Source organism: Podarcis gaigeae (assembly GCF_964106915.1).
Source record: "Podarcis gaigeae genome assembly, chromosome: 12".
NCBI classification, from domain to species: Eukaryota; Metazoa; Chordata; class Lepidosauria; order Squamata; family Lacertidae; genus Podarcis; species Podarcis gaigeae.
The window spans coordinates 35,004,930-35,024,052 of record NC_139688.1 but is presented as its reverse complement, the minus strand read 5'-3'; the positions used below and the strand labels follow the sequence as shown (position 1 = coordinate 35,024,052).

At 41.3% G+C, this 19,123-nt stretch overlaps 1 protein-coding gene across 1 annotated transcript in view; it reads right to left on the bottom strand.

Annotated features, from left to right (window-relative positions):
• DNAH11 (dynein axonemal heavy chain 11) overlaps nucleotides 1-19,123 on the bottom strand; it is a 145,622-nt gene that overhangs the window by 15,708 nt on the left and 110,791 nt on the right. Inside the window, exons 66-72 of the mRNA XM_083705188.1 lie at nucleotides 9,451-9,655; nucleotides 8,064-8,228; nucleotides 6,824-6,964; nucleotides 5,539-5,709; nucleotides 2,987-3,109; nucleotides 1,606-1,799; nucleotides 197-345 (exon numbers count right to left, since the gene is read on the bottom strand). Coding sequence (XP_083561314.1) covers nucleotides 197-345; nucleotides 1,606-1,799; nucleotides 2,987-3,109; nucleotides 5,539-5,709; nucleotides 6,824-6,964; nucleotides 8,064-8,228; nucleotides 9,451-9,655 — 1,148 coding nt within the window. The remainder of the gene's footprint in view (nucleotides 1-196; nucleotides 346-1,605; nucleotides 1,800-2,986; nucleotides 3,110-5,538; nucleotides 5,710-6,823; nucleotides 6,965-8,063; nucleotides 8,229-9,450; nucleotides 9,656-19,123) is intronic.

Here is a 19,123-nt window from a genome sequence, read left to right as displayed (position 1 = left end):
CCAACACTCCCTAATAACACACTTTGCTAGGGCTCAGTGAGGTTGTCCATGTAGCATTAAACCACGGTTCATAGCATTCCACATGAACACGACAAATTCTGTTTGCATTTTGTGTTTTGCAAGATTTGGAATGTTGCCAATTCACCTGCCCATGTTTTAAAAACCAGCCCAACAATACCTATTCAATAAAACATACCAAGTGCCTCCACATCTTTAAGAGGATCAACTCCAGGAGAAAGAATGAAAAATATTGGAGTGGCTGGACTGCTTTCTTCATAAGATTTTGCCAAGTCTATTCTTGTACCATCCACATACTTTGAGCCAAGCTTTTCCTCTACAAAGTTTCTACAAAAATATAGAATGGATATATAATGAACATATGTTAACATATAGAAAAAGCTTCCTTATCCTGGTGCCATACAGATGTTTTGGACATTTCCCATCATTCTGGTCACTGGCCACTCTGGATGGGGCTGAACAGATTTGTAGTCCCAAATATCTGGAGTTCACCAGCTTGGGGAAGCCTGATTCAGAGCATTAAGAGTCTAGCATACAGTCTGCACATGTTGATGGGAAAGAGGTGGCTGAGGCATACATCCTTAGTGTCTCAGCTGTTTTTCTAGGCCCCAAGTCTCACATTCTCTATTTTCCTTAAAAAAAAAAAATCCTTCCAGTAGCACCTTAAAGACCAACTAAGTTAGTTCTTGGTATGAGCTTTCGTGTGCATGCACACTTCTTCAGATACACAGAATCTAAAGAAGTGTGCATGCACACGAAAGCTCATACCAAGAACTGACTTAGTTGGTCTTTAAGGTGCTACTGGAAGGAATTTTGTTTTGTTTTGACTATGGCAGACCAACACGGCTACCTATCTGTAACTGGATCTATTTTCCTAAATATCCTTTCAAATATATTCTATTCCACCAACGTGTAGAAAACCCAAGAAGCTGAGCTAAGTTCTATTGTATGGCTTGAAAGGAAAACATCCCAGCTGACGAACTGTTGCTTCTAAATTAACCAGGAGCCACAATCCTAAGGTCTAATTCACATATATGAGTGATGTTTCGTATTGGTATTTTAAATCCAGAGTGCACTGAAGGCTCTCCATGTAACAGTCACTTCATATGTATCACTTGCCTTGTTCAACTCAGTGTGTGTATTTCACTACATCACCATAAACAACAAGAAAGAGAGACTGCAATGGTGTGGTAGAATTGACACTTCTGTGAGACAAGTGGCTAGATACTTATTTAATTAATTTTAAAATCCTGCTCTTCAGCCAAAAAGGCTCCCAGAACAGCTTACAAATCAAACAATAAATAACAACAACAAAATAAGACAGTCCCCACCCACAGGCTTACAATGTATGACACAAAAGGAAAAGTGTTTGGGAGGGAGGAGAATGATATGAATGGATTACCTCATGACGTGCACAGATTTAGAATGGCTACTGTACAGCCATCTGCTGATGTGTTTGATGCTATTTTTTAGTTATTTCTGTAAGTGCTATTTGACAGATCATGCAACTTATACACATAAATAAATGGAGTACATAAATAAATGTGATAAATATAAAAGGAGTTCACAAAGTCAAACATGCAGTACCTCAGAGCATATGTCATCCGATCCGGGCGTAATGCTCGTAGCATGATAAGCTTCTGAAAAGAAGTTTTGCTTTTCCATTCCTGAGGGAACTTTTCCTTTTCTGGGCATTCTGAATCTACCCATTTTTTCCATCTCTTGGCAGAACCTTCTATGTCTCTATCTAATCCTCGAAATTCATCCATTAAGACAATGGCCTGAAACAGAACAATGGCAAGCCTGATTTATTGACATGTCAACTGTTCGCACTAAGAGAGAAATAAGTGGCAATTACTGAGATGCTGTTTACCCTCTCTCACCACACATATTACACTCTCTTGCAATATACCAAAGTGTGTAGGATTTCGCCAAACCTTAGCAATTTCACCATGGACCACTAAACCTTAGTGTGGGCATTGCCAGTGTGGCACATCTATAGGCACACAAACAGCCAGCAAAGTTTTCTTTGGTGGCCACAAGCAGTCCTGAGCTACTTTAGTCCAAAACCTGCACCATAAAGGTTTTTTCCTTCCCCACTCAGAGCAGCTCCTCCTCTCTCCCCTATATGGTCTCCCTTGTTTGAACATGCCCTCCCTTCCCATCTGAATGGACACCCTTACTTCTCTTCTGAAAATTCATGGAGGACAAAACTATCAGTGGCTACTAGCCATGAGGGGCATGTTCTATATCCACGGCCAGAGACATCTGTCTCTGCATACCAGTCACTGGGAATCACAGATGGGCAGAGTGTTGTTGTGCTCATGTCCTGCTTGCAGGCTTCTCTCAATGATCTGATTGGCCACTGTGAGAACAGAATCAAGCATCTGATTGGCCACTGGCTTGACCCAACAGGCTGTTCTCATGCTCTTACACATGACAGCCTGTGAAGAAGAGATCTGGGAGTGAGCAAGCAGGTGGGGGTGCTTCATATTATGAATAACTCTGAGATCTACTGATGAAGGGTGGCATACAAATATTAATTAATTAATTAATTAATTAATTAATTAATTATACTGAGAAAGGTAGAGAAGCCCCTAAAGAAAAGTGGCAATGCAGTCAGGCAGGTAGCCATGAAGTCCTCTGCTTCTAGGTCTTTCTCGGTACTGAGATGGAAGCAGAAAAGTGTGGTGTGTGTGTGTGTAGGGGGGGGGGAGTGTAATTCGTTGCTCACATCCTGCATGCTGGAGTGGGTTGCAGATGGCAAGGCCCTCAAGCCTGCTTCTTCATGGGGGAGCAGGAGAGAAACAGAAGCCATTCCTATATAAAACAGAGTATTTTGTGCAATGTAGAGAAGTAAGCGCATTAAAAAGTGTAAAAGGTGCTCACAACTAAGCATAAAGCTGTTTGGGTATATGCAGGCATCTGCTTGGTTCCTTATAGGCAGCTGGTTGGTCGTGAAACTTACCCTAATGGCACTCCATGACTGAGTAGTTAAAAAGTCCACGGGACTTTTGTAGGTGTGTTCAACTGTAAATCGTAGCAGGAAATTCAGTTCGGTGAGTTCTATTTCTTTACTTCTCAACAAAATCTAGGAAGTGAACAAAATTGGGAAATACCGTGAGAGTCATTACAAAGAAAGGTGTTACTCTATAATGTTCTGCACTACCATAATTCTATTTTATACAGAAGTAGCACAAAGTATTGAGTATTTCTGCCTTCATGACCGCTCTGGTTAGACATACATTTTTTGCACTTGATAATAATAATAATAATAATAATAATAATAATAATTATTATTATTATTATTTTCCAGCCCACTCATCTGTACTCAGCTACTCTGGGCTGCTCCCAACAAAATTACAGGAAAAGGAGAAGAGAGTATCAGACCCATATATTCCCTTTGCGACACTCCAAAATGTGAAATCAGCACTACTAAAAAAGAAGAAGAAATTGGACACATACACATTTCTCAAATGAACAGTTCTTAGGCAATCATCCTTTCAAATATGGATGTGTGGAACTTTAGGCCTGGGGGCAAAAATGCAGCATCTCAGGGCTCCTTATCTGGCCCTCATGATTCTTCCTACCCATGTCCCCATCTCCTTAGGCCACACTCCTGACTGGCCCTGGTTCACACCTTCCTTGAGCATTTTGGCCTGGCTGGAATGTGTCCTTGAACATGGGCCCTGCCAACCACTGGCGTGGATGTTGTCCCTGGGATTGAACAAAAGCTTTGGGCTCAAAAATGGTTTCCCTGCTTCTAGAGCAGCAGCGAATATATATTTTTTCCCTGCCCAAAGGCTACGTTACATTATGGGCATCCTTCTTGGGGTGCATGCCAGAGGCCGAGTGGGGGCCACAGTCCAAAGTGGGCAGGGCTATAGACATGATGTCAGGCTACTTTCTACTACACATGCAAAATGAAGTTTCGACACACACAACCAGTTACATCTCTCAATACACAATTCAGTAAGGAAAGAGGCATTATCAACTAATCCAGAATCCGGCAGCTAGACTGGTGACTGGGAGCGGCCACCGAGACCATATAACACTGGTCTTGAAAGTCCCAGTACGTTTCCGAGCACAATTCAAAGTGTTGGTGCTGACCTTTAAAGCCCTAAACGGCCTCGGTCCTGTATACCTGAAGGAGCGTCTCCACCTCCATCGTTCTGCCCGGACACTGAGGTCCAGCGCCGAGGGCCTTCTGGTGGTTCCCTCACTGTGAGAAGCCAAATTACAGGGAACTAGGCAGAGGGCCTTCTTGGTAGTGGCACCCGCCCTGTGGAATACCCTCCCACCAGATGTCAAAGAGAAAAATAACAACCAAACTTTTAGAAGACATCTGAAGTCAGCCCTGTTTAGGGAAGCTTTTAATGTTTAATAAGTTATTGTATTTTAGTGTTCTGTTGGAAGCCGCCCAGAGTGGCTGGGGAAACCCAGCCAGATGGGCGGGGTATAAATAATAAATTATTATTATTATATTATATTACCATAACAACAAGGACACATTCCAGTGAGGCAAGTGCAGAGCAGGGTTTGTGTGAGAGTCTAGTGAGGTGAATAGTGGGACTGGGAAGGGCACACTACGGCGTCTACACAGCCATTCACTCATAGCTCAGCTTGCTGCTTTTCATGCCAGGAGTCATAGGTGCCAATTCCCTGGGGCCCTTGGTGCCTGAGCACCTAAAAAATTCCATGAAGGGGCCAGGCACCCACACATTTCAGTGCCAGGGCCATGCACGCTGTATAGCACCCACAGCAACGGGCACCCATGGTAGCAGGGCCAAGTTGGCACTCCTGCCAAGGAGTATAGATGGGGCCTAACATGGCCATGGCAGAGATCTGCTGGTGTTCCTCATCCCCCCTCAACCATAGCAGCTAATCATTTTACAGCTTGTAAAGTGAAAGTATGCAATCTGCTTTGGAATAGTATACAAAAAATGTGCACACCTGAATAAGATAACCTACTTTCTGAAGGAGAAAAGAAGGAGGTTTTTAATATTTTGAAAATCCTTTGGCAGAGCAGACTATAGGAAACTATGGAAATACTCCTTAGACATGCTCAATACTTTATTTGGTAAATCGCCAACAAATATTTGTTCCTTTAAATACTGAAAAGGTTTGCTATTCCCCCCGCAGGGGCATAATGAGTTGGAGTAACAAATAATGACCTTAAATATCTGTTGCTGAACAAAATTTCTCTTCCCAAAGGAGAAATTCCTGGTAGACATTCTCTCCCATACAAATCATTTCTAAAGCCTTAAATATTTGCCTCGTCTAGCTTTGACTTATAATTAAACTGACTGAAGTAACAAAATTCTTTTCAACTACATTTAAAGCAGGGACTTTGAGGGATTGGTGATCAGGACTTTGGAAGTTAGTTTCTACAAAACTGAGCATGTCCGATTGTGCCATATCCCCTGAGTCTTTCATGCTAATTCTCCCCTGTTATGTTGTACCAACATGTGTATCTCTAGTCTGAATTGATGCAAGCAGTTAAAGTTGGCTTTTTCTCACCTGAAATGTTGTCTGGCCCAGAAAAATTAGCTTGTCCCTTTCAAAAAGTCCCTGGCCTACGTAAAGAAAGGTGAAATACGTAATAGCTTCTGTTAGGTTGGAGATGCGTCCTTGGATATCATCCGATGCTTCTGCTCGCTCAATTGCTTTACGAAAGACAGTGTTGAAAGCCTAAAGGAACGCAGAATTAATTTCTCACATCAGAATTTCCTTTTCTTGAGGAACATTTTTGAAACCTGGATTTGGCTTCTACAATTCAAAAGCACAGTAATTCAGAATGCTTTAAAAACAAGGTCAACAACATAATATCATCTCTTAAGGAAAGAAGATGCTAATTGCTTCAAATTAGCTGATGTAATCTCTGGATTGGTCTGCTGTTGTTGAAATGAAGTGGTATTTACTCTTAAAACTAGTAAGGGTAGATCCACTGTAGCACAAGTATACATCTGCTTGTGCAAGAGGGCTTCTCCTTCCTTCCACATCACCTTGAATGCCTCAAATCTGCTCTGGAGGAGTGGAGGACCCTCTGGAGCAAATTTTTGGGACACACGAGTTTTGGGAGCAGAGAAACCAGGGGCCACATTCTACAAGCAGATTTACACAGTGCAAGACAGAAGGTGCCATTGGATGCCACCATAAGAATGTAAACCTCAGGTGTACAGAGATTATTCATTACATTTCCTGTTGCTGTAGACCGGGATGAGGAATAGGATCTGGCCCACTTCAACATTCTTTCCTTTCCTCCTTGCCCAAGTGGGGATTTGCAGCCACTGTTGATCAGCTTAATCAAGAAACCTGAACCCTGCCTATCTGTCCCTCTGGAGTTGTTAAATGCCCTCAGGAAGCCTCAGGAGACCTACCTACCTACCTACACACACACACACACACACACACACACAAACACACGTGCTGTCAGCAGCTCTTACTGATATTGTGATAACCTCTTCTAAACTGCATCCTGCTGATATATCACCCTTTGAAGCTGGAGATCAACAACAGTCTTTAAGAAGGTGGTATGGCAGAGCCATTTTTGCACAGCGTACATGCCTCTTTCTTTTTTCCTTCCCATGACTCTTATGATCAAACAGTTACTGCAAGCTTTTAATGTACTGCAAAACTCAGAAAGTGTGCTTGGTCACATAAATTGGGGTACAAATATAAATGAATGTACCTAAAGATGAGTATTAGTGGCTCCACTTCCACATTTCTGAAAAATAGTGCAAATCCCATGAGGTTTACTACACTATGTTTATTTTTTAGTATCAGAGTAAGGATGAGAACGAACCTTCAATGAAAACTGATAGATGGGATTGATTTTGCTCAGATCATGAATGGCGAAATAAAGAAGGGATGCTCTTGCAGCTGCTGGCCTGTAATGTTCTCTGGCTTCGTTAATGTTAACTTCATTTTCTTTGGCTTCTGCTACCTGTAGAACAACATGTTTGAAAGTAAATCAAGAAAACCATCATTGTTATATGAATAGGGCTGTGCTGTTAATCTAGCATCTACTTCAACAGATTTTAATCTAAATTTAAATTGAGGATTAGCTACACCGAATATAAGATGGAAAGATATGGGCCTCAATCCTAGAAGAATCTTCAAACATCTGAAGAAATCATAGCCAAAATAATTAACATGTGTGGTGAGCCACTTATGGTGAATTGGAGCTTCATGAGTTGTACGGTGGTACCTCTGGCTATGAACTTAATTCGTTCCAGAGGTCCATTCCTAAGATGAAACCATTCTTATCCTGAGGCACACTTTCATTAATGGGGCTCCCGCTGCGCGCGAGCCTCCAGCGCATAATATCCGTTTGCATCCTGGGGCAAAGTTTGCAACCAGGAGCAGCTACTTCCGAGTTAGCGGAGCTTGTAATCTGAAGTGTTCATAACCAGAAGCATTCGTAAACAGAGGTACCACTGAAATTCAATCCCTGATATGGTTTCCATGGTGGCAGTTTTTATCCTTTCTTACGTTTTTATCCTTTCATTTAGTGTTCATATGCTGTAGGCCCTATCAGTGGCTTAAGTAACACGTCAGGAAGTTCTCCAGATGTCATTGCTATTCCCATCACCCCCAGACAGCATGGTCAATGGTTAGGTTATGACGTGAGTTGTAGTCCAACAACAAGGGAAGGGCTAGAGTTTAGCCACTCTTTTTTTAAAAGGAAAGAAAAGTGGGAAAAGGTAAGTAACTCTCATCCAACCACCACGGTAAGCCCCTCTCCATTTCAAGTGGGACAAATTGCCTTCCGTTATTTTGCATTTACTCAATGCTCCATCATCAAAATGAGTGAACCTTGAAACATGGAGAAAGGAGTTCTATCATCTCTCAATCTATCTATCCCCACCAACTCCAAACTATTCTGAGCTGCCTCAACAGATGCCAAAATGCCTGGAGAGGAGTAAGCCTTGTCCCTTCTGTCTTCACTTGTGATTTGCACATTGCTCTCTCCATGAGGCATTATATGGACATAACATGATGCTTTGAAATAGACAAGTATCAAACAGTAAAGCTGCAAGTGCCTTAAGCTCTATCTCTGCAGCAGTCGACTTTGTGGTCTCAAGTTTCTCCACGAGTTCAGTGTCTCCCAAGAAACTGCCCTCAGCAGCGGAAAGGCGAAACAGCAGATCGTCCTCCAAGCGCTTCAGCTGAATCTTGAAATCATTCTGTTGTTTTGTCAAAAGAGACTGGCAAACACAATGGAAAAAGTTTTAGTTGTAAATGTGGATTAACTGATAGCAAGAATAACTTTTAAGAAGCTGTTCTTACAGTGCATTGTATGTGCCTATGAGTGCTTCCAGCTATCTTTGGGTGTGAAACAGACTATCACAGTGTAAGTGCAATACCTATTTTATATATTTGTTCACCTGAATGCATACCCAGGCAGACTTGTGTGGAACAGGCAAGGTATGTTGTTATCCCCTGCTTATTAAAGTTTAATGGAATTTAAGCATGGTCTACATATTATTTTTTGCATGCAAGATCCACTTAAAATTTTGGTATGATGGCTTATCTTGCTAACATTCATCTATAGCACTGACCTACACTCCTAACGGCATGTGGCAGCATCAGTTTATGATATTTTTTTGAAAGTCCTCATGAAGATGAATCAATATACAGTCGTACCTTGGTTTTCAAACGCCTTAGGAGTCAGAATGTTTTGGCTCCCGAATGATTGAAAATCTGAAGTGATTGTTCTGGTTTTCAAACGTTCTTTGGAACCTGAACGTCTGACGTGATTTCTGTGGCTTCAGATTGGCTGCAGGAGTTTCCTGCAGCCAACTGGAAGTCGTGCCTTGGTTCCCAAACATTTTGGAAGTCGAACGGACTTCCGGAACGGATTCCGTTTGACTTCCAAGGTACTGTACAGTTTTGAATGAAATTTATTCCAATGCATCCATTTTTGCAAAGCAATTTTCCTTAATATAATGAATTCCTGTATGTGATTTTCACCAATATATGCACAGTTTACCCCAGTATAGGCATTTTTGTACACATTACCTGGCTTGAGAATAGCATTGCAAAATTCGGTAAAGTGTGAATCTGGCAGGATGGCTCTGTTTTGGATCACACATCGTTTCAAGAAGTGTGAGTTAGACAGGCTTAACTTTAAATGAGAAATGAACTGAATTTCTACCAAATCCCTACAAGATAGGGTATAAGATTAGCTGGCCAAGTGATGGAAATGCATTCTCTGCCCTGAATGTACACATTTAGTCTAATCTAAAGACAACTGGAAAGCGTTGTTTTCCACTTAGTGATGCCGTCACAAAGCTAACTCTGATTTACTGTGTGATGCCATAATACCATCATATTCACTAGTAAGCAGTACAAATGACAAGAGATACACAGATTTTGTAGAGGGCGCTGAAAGTGCTAGAGAGCTGACTAATTCACAAGTGGGTTTACCTTCACAGTCTCCAAATCAGGTCTTTCAATACTAACAGCCTCAGCCAACAGCTGGTCCTCCAAACCATCCTTTGTAACTGTGAAATTAATTAGAGTGGTCTGAGCCTGCAGCTCTGGCTTGTAGTGAGGATTAGCCAGCTTAGTGTGAAGGATGAGACGGAAATCCTTGTTGAATTCACATTCTCGATCTTCAATCTTAATATACCTGATATCAATTAAAATGAAAACTGTTACAAAGCACAGCATTGATTAATGCAGCTCATCAGCATCTTACGATAAACACAGAAACTATTTCACATGAGACAGAGTTGTATGATGGTAAATTCCACTTATATGCCTCTGACTACTACACCTACTTGAGAAAGGGATTATCCATTTCCCATTATTGACACCAACACTAATACTTTTCACTTCTGATGTTAGTAAGAATGCACCTGATATGAGCAGCCTGTTGAGGATATTAAATAAGGATGCCAGATTAACCCAAAATTTATAGACTGAAGGCCAGGTCCATCAGTTACTCCTATTGGTATCAATGGTTTCACTTGCTCATGTCCCACTTCTTGGTTTTCTGAATTAGTCTGAGAAAGGCTGAAAAGTATTATATTTGCTTATTTATATGAACACAGAAATTATGAAGCAGTTGCTTCCAGTTTCTCCATTCATCTTTACAATTTTCTAAGTTGTAATAAACATCTGTCTAATTTTTTGTTTGGGTTACAAACGATTTGTAAGGATGCAATAAATACAGACTGAGCAATTCTGCAAGAGGATACTTATGAACAGTTTTGGACATCTGTATTTCAAAACTAATTATATGAAATGCAGGATGTATTCTGTGTATTGTTCCCCTCCTGAGGAACATGCTTGTAGCAAGGAATGTTTGCCAGTAATGTACTTCTTACTGCCTCCCCTTATATAGCTATCCCTATTTCAAACTTGACCCCTTAAAGTGAAGTTGTTCAGTTTTCTAACACACGTGAATAACACTGGTCAACAACAAATTTGTTGTCTGCATTTTTTCAGTTGATTTAGGACGAATCTAATGTGCTGAATCCAAAAATCACATTGGTTTTGCTCAATCAGGTCAAGTTTTTGAGCTATGGCCACATGTCTTTTTTACGTTTTTGTTCACATGTACACTTGTGTGGAGCATTTTAGAAGAAGTTGGTGGGGGTAAAATGCCATGTCAAATAATTGTTTTGATTGGAAATGATTATTTTAATGACAAGAAGTATTCAGGTCCGATAGTTCTGGGTGATTATGTCGAAAAGGGATCAGTTTGAAGTCATAAAACCTTGAAATCTTCCATAAATTGGTGCGGCTGGGATCAACAGAAAGAACTGGAGCAGCCTCAAGTATCCTGATCAATCAGTACGTCATCCTGTAGCTCATTGTGATGAAATTCCAGTGCCTATCTTCAGAGAACTTCCTGACATTAGTGACGAAGATGCCTCCAGTGTTGAAGGACATGAAGAAGAAGAAGTGGTTCTTGAAGATGATGCTCCACATCCATTTTCCCAAAAGGAGTTGAATGATCTAGTTCGCGACCTCAGCTTGTCAAAGGACTCTGAACTGTTGGCATCCAGATTGAAGGAAAAAAACCTCCTTTCTGACAGTGCTCGCATCAGCTTCTTCCGCAACAGGGATCAAGAGTACCTCCGTTTTTTCTCGGAAGAGAAGGACTTGGTGCACTGTGCAGATATTGCGCAGCTTCTGCTCAAGCTTGGAGTGCCACAGTACGAATCCAAAGATTGGAGACTGTTCATTGACAGCAGCAAGCGATCACTGAAATGTGTTCTGCTACACAACGGCAACCAGTTTGCCTCTATACCCCTGGCTCACTCGAGTACACTGAAGGAGAACTATGAAGCGGTGAAGTATGTGCTGGAGAAAATTGGTTATGATCAGCATAAGTGGTTTATTTGTGTTGACCTGAAGATGGTGAACTTTTTGTTGGGACAACAGTCTGGCTTCACCAAGTACCCATGTTTTCTGTGCATGTGGGATAGTAGGGACTGTGCTCAGCATTACCCAAAGAAGGACTGGCCTGTGCGGGAGGAATTGGTGCCTTGCAAAAAAAGGAACGTCATCAACGACCCTCTGGTGGAAAGAGACAGAATACTCTTCCCACCGCTGCACATCAAGCTCGGCTTAATCAAGCAGTTCACCAAGGCTCTGGACAAGGATGGTGACTGCTTCACTTACCTGTGCCAGGCTTTTCCAGGATTGACCATGGAGAATTTGAAAGCTGGCATCTTTGACGGTCCTCAGATCCGTCAGCTCATCAGAGATCCAGAGTTCGGAAACTCAATGAACGAAGTGGAACTGGAAGCGTGAAAGGCATTTGTTCTGGTAGTGAAGAACTTTCTTGGCAACAATAAGGCCAGAAACTACGCAGAACTTGTCAACAACATGCTGACTGCTTTCAGAAACCTGGGCTGCAAAATGAGCGTCAAGATGCACTACCTATTTTCACATATGGACTGGTTTCCTGAGAACCTAGGTTCAATGAGTGACGAGCAGGGGGAGAGATTCCATCAGGACATGAAAGAGATGGAGACCAGGTATCAGGGTCGCTGGGACGCAGTCATGATGGCTGACTACTGTTGGACTCTGAAGAGAGACCTCCCTGCCGCTGAGCATTCCAGGAGTTCCAAGAAACGGAAGTTCAAGCCCTGAAGTTTGAAAAATGGTGGAGCAACATGCAATTTACGTGTGCTTACCTTTATCAATGCCCACCATTCAGTTTACAGTAAACCTGACCTGATGGAGAGAAACGGATGCCATTTCCTGATTCAGCAGTGCAAAAATACCCTAAATCAGTTGCAGAAATCTAGACAACATTCAAAAAGTAAAAAATTGTTGCCCAGTGTAATTTCACTTCTCTTATCCCCCTTTATTGTCCCCCTTTCCTGATGGATCATGTCCTGTTCTCTAACCTACATGGGGAGTAGGAGAACTAAAAATATCAAATGAGCTAAAAACAGGAGTATGGCCATTGGGGACACTGACAACATTGTCAAGGGCTGACAGAACCAGGAGGAGGCTGAGCCCAGGGGTAGCACAGAATGGGTAGAGGACGAACCTGACGAGGGGCCCAGTGGGCTATGGGGCCCACTGCTAAGGGGCAGAGAACCAGAGACTAGTGACAGGGAGGGGGAGAGGCAAGTATCCATTGATTCTCACCCATTTCTTCACCTCATCTTCCCAGCTCCTTCTGGTGAAGAAGAGGTGCATGAGAGTGAGACAATCTCTGCACTCAGAGGGGGGAAGGGGAGAGGCGTAGAGCACCAGGCAGAAGGCAGGGCAATTCTGAGATGCCACCCCCATCCCCTCGATCAAGAGGAAGTAAGAAATGCAGGCAGCAGAGAGAACGACAGCCTCACCTCTTCGTAACTGGCAGCGACTCTCATCTTTGGGATGCCTGGTGAGCAACGATGCTCTACCTGCGGCACCCTCTTGATTGCTACTGCCAACTTCCATTCTGAAGGATGTATACCCCAACTTTAGACAGCCCAAAACAACTATCCACATGCACAGACAGATCTCTTTTTGGTATGATACTATTTTATCAAGCTAAATAAAAGAACAAGGTTCCACTGCCATTTCAATGTGTAGGAAAAGGTTGGGTGCACCATATATGCTGAACATTTGACTAAGCTGACTACAGGTTCATAATGCAGGGGGACAACGCAAGACTGAGCTCAGAAATTAGCAACAGAACAAAGAGGACAATTTTGTAACTCACTGTTCTTGTTTGTTTATCAAGAATCTTACCTGGGGAACAATACTCTGCTACCGCAACGCTAAAATGGCTTGTTGTAAAATGAGTTCTGGAGTCTTGCACTGAGATTCTACTTTATAGGTGCTAATTGCACAGAAGTAATAAATCATCCCCAATTTCTGTGGTTATTAGCTATGAAAGGCAAGCACTGCACAATGACTCAGTGAGTTTTATCACTGCAGCTACATTGGGTTTTTTGTTAATTGCAGGTGTGGGGAAAATAAATGTTTGTGCTATTGCTCTTATGGGTCAGCTATGACATTAGCAAAAAGTAGGAGAAGAGATCACAGAATCGGTATGTCAGATTCAGCAAGACATTGATGTCTAGGATAGTATAGGACAGGGGTCAGCAAACTTTTTCAGCAGGGTGCCGGTCCACTGTCCCTCAGACCTTGTGGGGGCCCAGACTATATTTTTTTTTGGGAAATGAATGAGTTCCTATGCCCCACAAATAACCCAGAGATGCATTTTAAATAACAGCACACATTCTACTCATGTAAAAACACGCTGAGTCCCGGACCATCTGTGGGCCGGATTTAGAGGGTGATTGGGCTGGATCCAGCCCCCGGGCTTTAGTTTGCCTACCCATGGCATAGGAGATGATGGTGTAGCAAGCATGGGCTCAAGTTTTAAAACCCTGAATAGGTGATGTTGAGGCATCTAGTCATAAGCCTGCATTTTTTATCAGAGCTTCTATATTTTATCAAGGCTTGTATTTAAAAATGAGCTTAAAAAAAAGGATTTTCAAATGTTTCATGCCAGGCAGAAAGAACCTTGGCAAGAGGTTTTTCTCCTAAGACAAGGGGGCCCCACTGATTTATAGCAGAAAAACAATTCTCAAAGTCATAAAAAGGGAGAATTACATATGCTGCCCTTGCAGACTGAGAAAACACAATTAAAGGCAAGGGTAAATAGTAAAATAATACCAATGTGCCTCCCAGTAAAATGAGCCAGATCTTCTTTCTAAGGTTGAAAGGCCAAGAGCAGTGAAAAAGGCAACTGGCTTGGCTAGAAGAAAAAAGAGCATTTTTGGGAAATTTTCTAAAGCTGTTTTTTTCTTAAACTGAGAGAGTTAAAAAGGTTAAATGTTGGGAAGAGCTAATGGGAGAAGCATCTAGCTGGCTGGGAAAGGAGGGGGAAAGGGGGGAGGTGTAAACTGAAGAGGCTTCTTTTTAAAAGCTGTTTTTACTGAGTTCCTTCCTTTTTACTTTACAAAGGCTTTATTCTTTTAAAAGGCTACCTATGATAAGTGAATGAAATATATTAGCTTAAATATATTGGCTTAAATGTAATTATGCAAAGGATTTAAGGAATGCTAGATTCTTATTTCATATGGTTGTAAGAGTTGTATTTATCCTGAAATTAAGTCAGCCACCAGCCTAGCCCCCCTGCCAGACAGAAGACGCCATCCAAGCACTCTTGATATATGGTTGTCAGGCATTTGTTTAGAAACTTTCAAATGAAGGAAATCTTTCAATATTGATGTGAAACTCAAGATCCTTGACATCTGTTGAACATAAAAATGTAAGATTAAACATTTGTTTTAGAAGGCAATAGGGCAAGGAGGGCAAGAGGTGAGCTGGTAATTAAGATTCCATGTAAGATATATTATTACTTATTTGTCACATATATAGCTCTTTGTCTCCCTTATAAGGGCAAGGAAGTGGGTGTATCTTTTGTGGGTGTATCTTTTGTGATTGGTTCTACCAAACAGCCAATAGGAATTTCAACCAGGCTGATTGGACAGAGGCAGCCACAGGAGGAGCAAAGGGGGCTGGATTAAGGGAATATAAGTGCTGGCCAGGATGGCAAGAGGCCAGGCCAGAGCTTGGTAACCATATACCACTGAGCCTCTCATTTATTTGTCTGACAAATAAATTATTATTTTAATTTCTCTATTGCTGCGTTGAATATTTCATTCCAGCTAAGCGTTAACCACAAGCAGGGTGCTACAATGTGAGTAAAATTCTTAGACAAATATGGTGGGACTTCACCTACATGTTGCAGAGGAGAATCTAAAGTTTATGTAGAGACCTCTAGAGAAAAATGAAAAAGCAGCTGAGTTCACTCTTACTCAGAGAGATATAGACCCAGATTTATATTGTGACCTTGGGTCAAGTCATTTATGTACACAAATGTTCTCCTGCGGGAAAGGGAAATGCAAAACTAAAATAAATGTACAAACCTTGCTGTTTACTCTTCTATCACATTTTCAATGAAAGCATGTTGCTTCTCTATATGTAATGCTATGAAATTCCATCTTTGTCCCCTCAACTAAATCCCCAGTCCACACATTGGTCAATTTCAGGTTGACTACCACAACATTTAGAACAATATACAAACATAATAATGTCTAGTCATATGTACCAATAGCAAACTTGTTCTATGAATCTGGGTTTTTAAAATAGCCAAACTGGCCCCATTTTTGCAAAACGTGGAGGTATCAGTAGACTCAAGGGAACCCCAAAATCAGCTGTACAAAACACTTTAGAGAGAAATTAGGCGAGGAGTTTGGAGGACAAAAACAGCTCAAATGAACATGCTTAGTGGGCCTAAAATACTGATGGGGAGGGGAAGGAGAACAAAAACCCACAAGGAAACGAACTACTGCATTTGAGAACAGCTTAGGTGAACTTTTAAGGTGAAAAAAAGTGGCAGGCAGATTCCTGGGAAATAAAGAAAATGTGAGCAGTATCTTCATGCTTTAAGGGGGGAAAGTGTTTTTTCAAAAAACATCTAAAAAGCCCTGCTTCAAAACCTGCTGTTTGAAGTTAAAAGCTTCCACATCCAACCGGCGAACTCTAGCAGCTAATGCAGAGAGTGAATCTGAACATATCAGGTGTAGAGTTGTTACTTAGCAATCACAGCAGGCCAACTGTTCAAGTTGGTCAAACTACTGGAGAAGACAAAAAATTCTCAAAGTTGCACAGCTAGCCTGAAGTTCGAGGCAAAAAAAGAGGAGCCTTTCCTATGTATCAAAAAAGTGAGTTAATAATCTTGCTGCTGCACGAAGACACACAGAACTGTCTAATTTAAGATAGAAGGAAACTGTTTAATATTATCTGTTAAATATTATCAAATGCATACCATGAGGGGATGTATATAATGCTATGAGGCTGAGCTGCAGTGTCCCTGAGGTTCATAGCCTCCCCCCTTTTCCTTGGCCTGTGCAGTTGAGGCTCATTTTTTAAAAAATGATTTAGCATTATGTTTGAACCAAGTCATTGATGCTATCAGTAGCGTAAGGTCTTGAAGTATAGTTTATGTTTCAGAAGGCCTGATTTAGCACAGAACACAGATCTGTTTTTCAGGTCTTCTCTTCGGCTCATAACTGTGTTGGCATAACTAGAGAGTTGCATTAGAGGGAATTACCTCTGGTGACAGGAATCACTGTGAAAACTCAATTATAATTATGGTAATAATAAAATTATTTGGTTGTTAAAAGACCGTTGAATGCAGAGAGACTGCCTTTCTGATCTACAGATACCAGTACACAGTACACTAGTACACAAACATATATATAACTTTGCTGTCAATCAAAAATATGAGAAAAGCAGTAGAAGCTCCTTTCAGGTATCCTAAACAATCTGGGGAACAAGATGCAAAAAATAAAATAAAAAATCATTTACAGGTAGATGCTCTATTCAAGGGGCTAACTTAGAGAGATAATCTTCTCTAAATACTTTACCAACTACACTCTGCCCATAAACTGGATTTTCCCACCTAAAAGGTGGGAACACCTGGCTGCTTCATGGGAGAATCCCTTAGCAGGAGATAGATAGATAGATAGATAGATAGATAGATAGATAGACAGACAGACAGACAGACAGACAGACAGACAGACAGACAAACAAATATTGGATACCTATATATAGCAAAGCATAGAATCCAACAAATATTAACTGCCCTCTTCTTAGCCCTGGTAGGCTTACCTAGTGGTGGTGAAAAAAGGATTTTTTGCTCAGGTGAGTGGTGGGCTTCGCTGGAGGGATTACAAAAACTGTATTGATATCTCCTTACACTATGGATGGCTATTATCCATGCACAATATTTGTGAGCCACATCTTATGCGTATATCTCTCTCTAGACCAGTGCTTAAAGCTGCTAATAGTACACAGAACAAGACCCGTGCCATCTCTAAGACACCACATTGCTGCATCTTCAATAATGTAGCAAGTTTTCTGCTCAAGAATAATCTCAATAAAACGTAGCCAGGATAAAAATTTATGAAGTGGCTTCATAGAGCAGAAGGTGTGCTAATATGCAAAGCTAGTAAATTTGCTTTGGAAGGAGCACAAGTTGATAAATCTTCCCAGCGATGCTTTCTGTCGATTGCTATTGTAAGGTATATTTTACTTAAAATTAGGATTGTCTGAAGCTCAGTGGATCTAATTATTTGTAATTACCCAGTTGTTGTCAGTATGTGGTCATTTTATGACAGCAGTAGCAAGTGTGTGGGTCAGGTTCAACTGTATATCTTTTCAAACACAGAATTAATGTACTATTGATAAAACCATTACTAGAACCAAATTAAAGTCTGGGCTGATATATTGGTCCACAGGGTGCTGTCAGACATGAAAGGAGTAATTAGTATTCATTACTTCATACTCTACAACATTCCAATTATTAATGAACTTCAACTGTTGGTCTGCACCATATCTATCATCTGCCTCTTTCCAGTCTTTCTTTATTAGGGGGGGCGGAGGGACAAACACTGACACAATTCCTAAAATTAAGAAAGCATAAAATGTTGAAAACTTTGCTAAACTTTGCTGCAAAAACTGGTGCTTGAGACCTGTACAACATGTGATCAACTATTTAATGGATTTTGTTTTTAAAATGAAAGGAAGGACTCAGTCGTATGCACAGACCAATTAAATCAATCACTGCTTATTCAGTTCTATGGGGAGAACCATGCATTACACCAACAGAGAGTCTTGTGGCACCTCCAGAAATGAATATATTTATTGCAGCATTCACTTTTGTTAGTGAAGTGTATCCTCATTTGGAAGATCCTCTCGGCTCTCATTCATTCATACACACACACACACACACACACACACACCAATTTAATTCATCTACAGAGGTAGCCAAAGCCCCACAATTCACCCAACCACCAACAGTGAGGCATCAGGAGACCTGGGGGTAAGCCCAAGATTTGTCTAAGTAAAAAAAGTACTGTATTTTTTTGTGTATAACACGCCCCCATGTATAAGACAACCCCTATTTTTTGGGACAGCAACAAAAAAGGGGGGAATTGCCCACAGTTTTTTTTTTGGGGGGGGAGATTGCCCAGAGTCATTGAGCTTCTTTTTTGGGGGGGAGCACAGCCTGCCTGCCCACCACTGCAAATTGCATGCATCGCCACAGCCAACAGTCGTCTGCACACTCACCGCCAACTGCCGTAAATCGACTGCCCAATTGTCGCAGCAACCAATCACATGCCCAATCCCTGCTGCCAATCTCCTGCTGGCTTCTGCCACCAATCGCCCATCCACCCTCTGCTATCCGTGTATAAGACAACCTGCAATTTTGGCCAATTATTTCTAAGGAAAAAAATATCATCTTATAAATGAGAAAATATGGTATTTGAAATCAAATGGGGGGAAATTATTTGACTGTAGCTGTGATTGCGCACAAGTTTGTCCAACAAAAAAACCAAAATGTAAAAAAAAAATCCTCTATACCCTTGTATTAATTTATCATTTACAATTAACAATACACCTAAGTGTCTGATGACAATTAAGTTCACAAAAGTTCAAATAATGTAGTTCACATAAACTCAAAGAATGTCCCCATCTCCATACATGCAATTTTAAGTGTTGTCATGCTGCAGTTTCCTTAAGTCACAGACAGGTGGCTCTGTGAACTACAGCAATATGACCA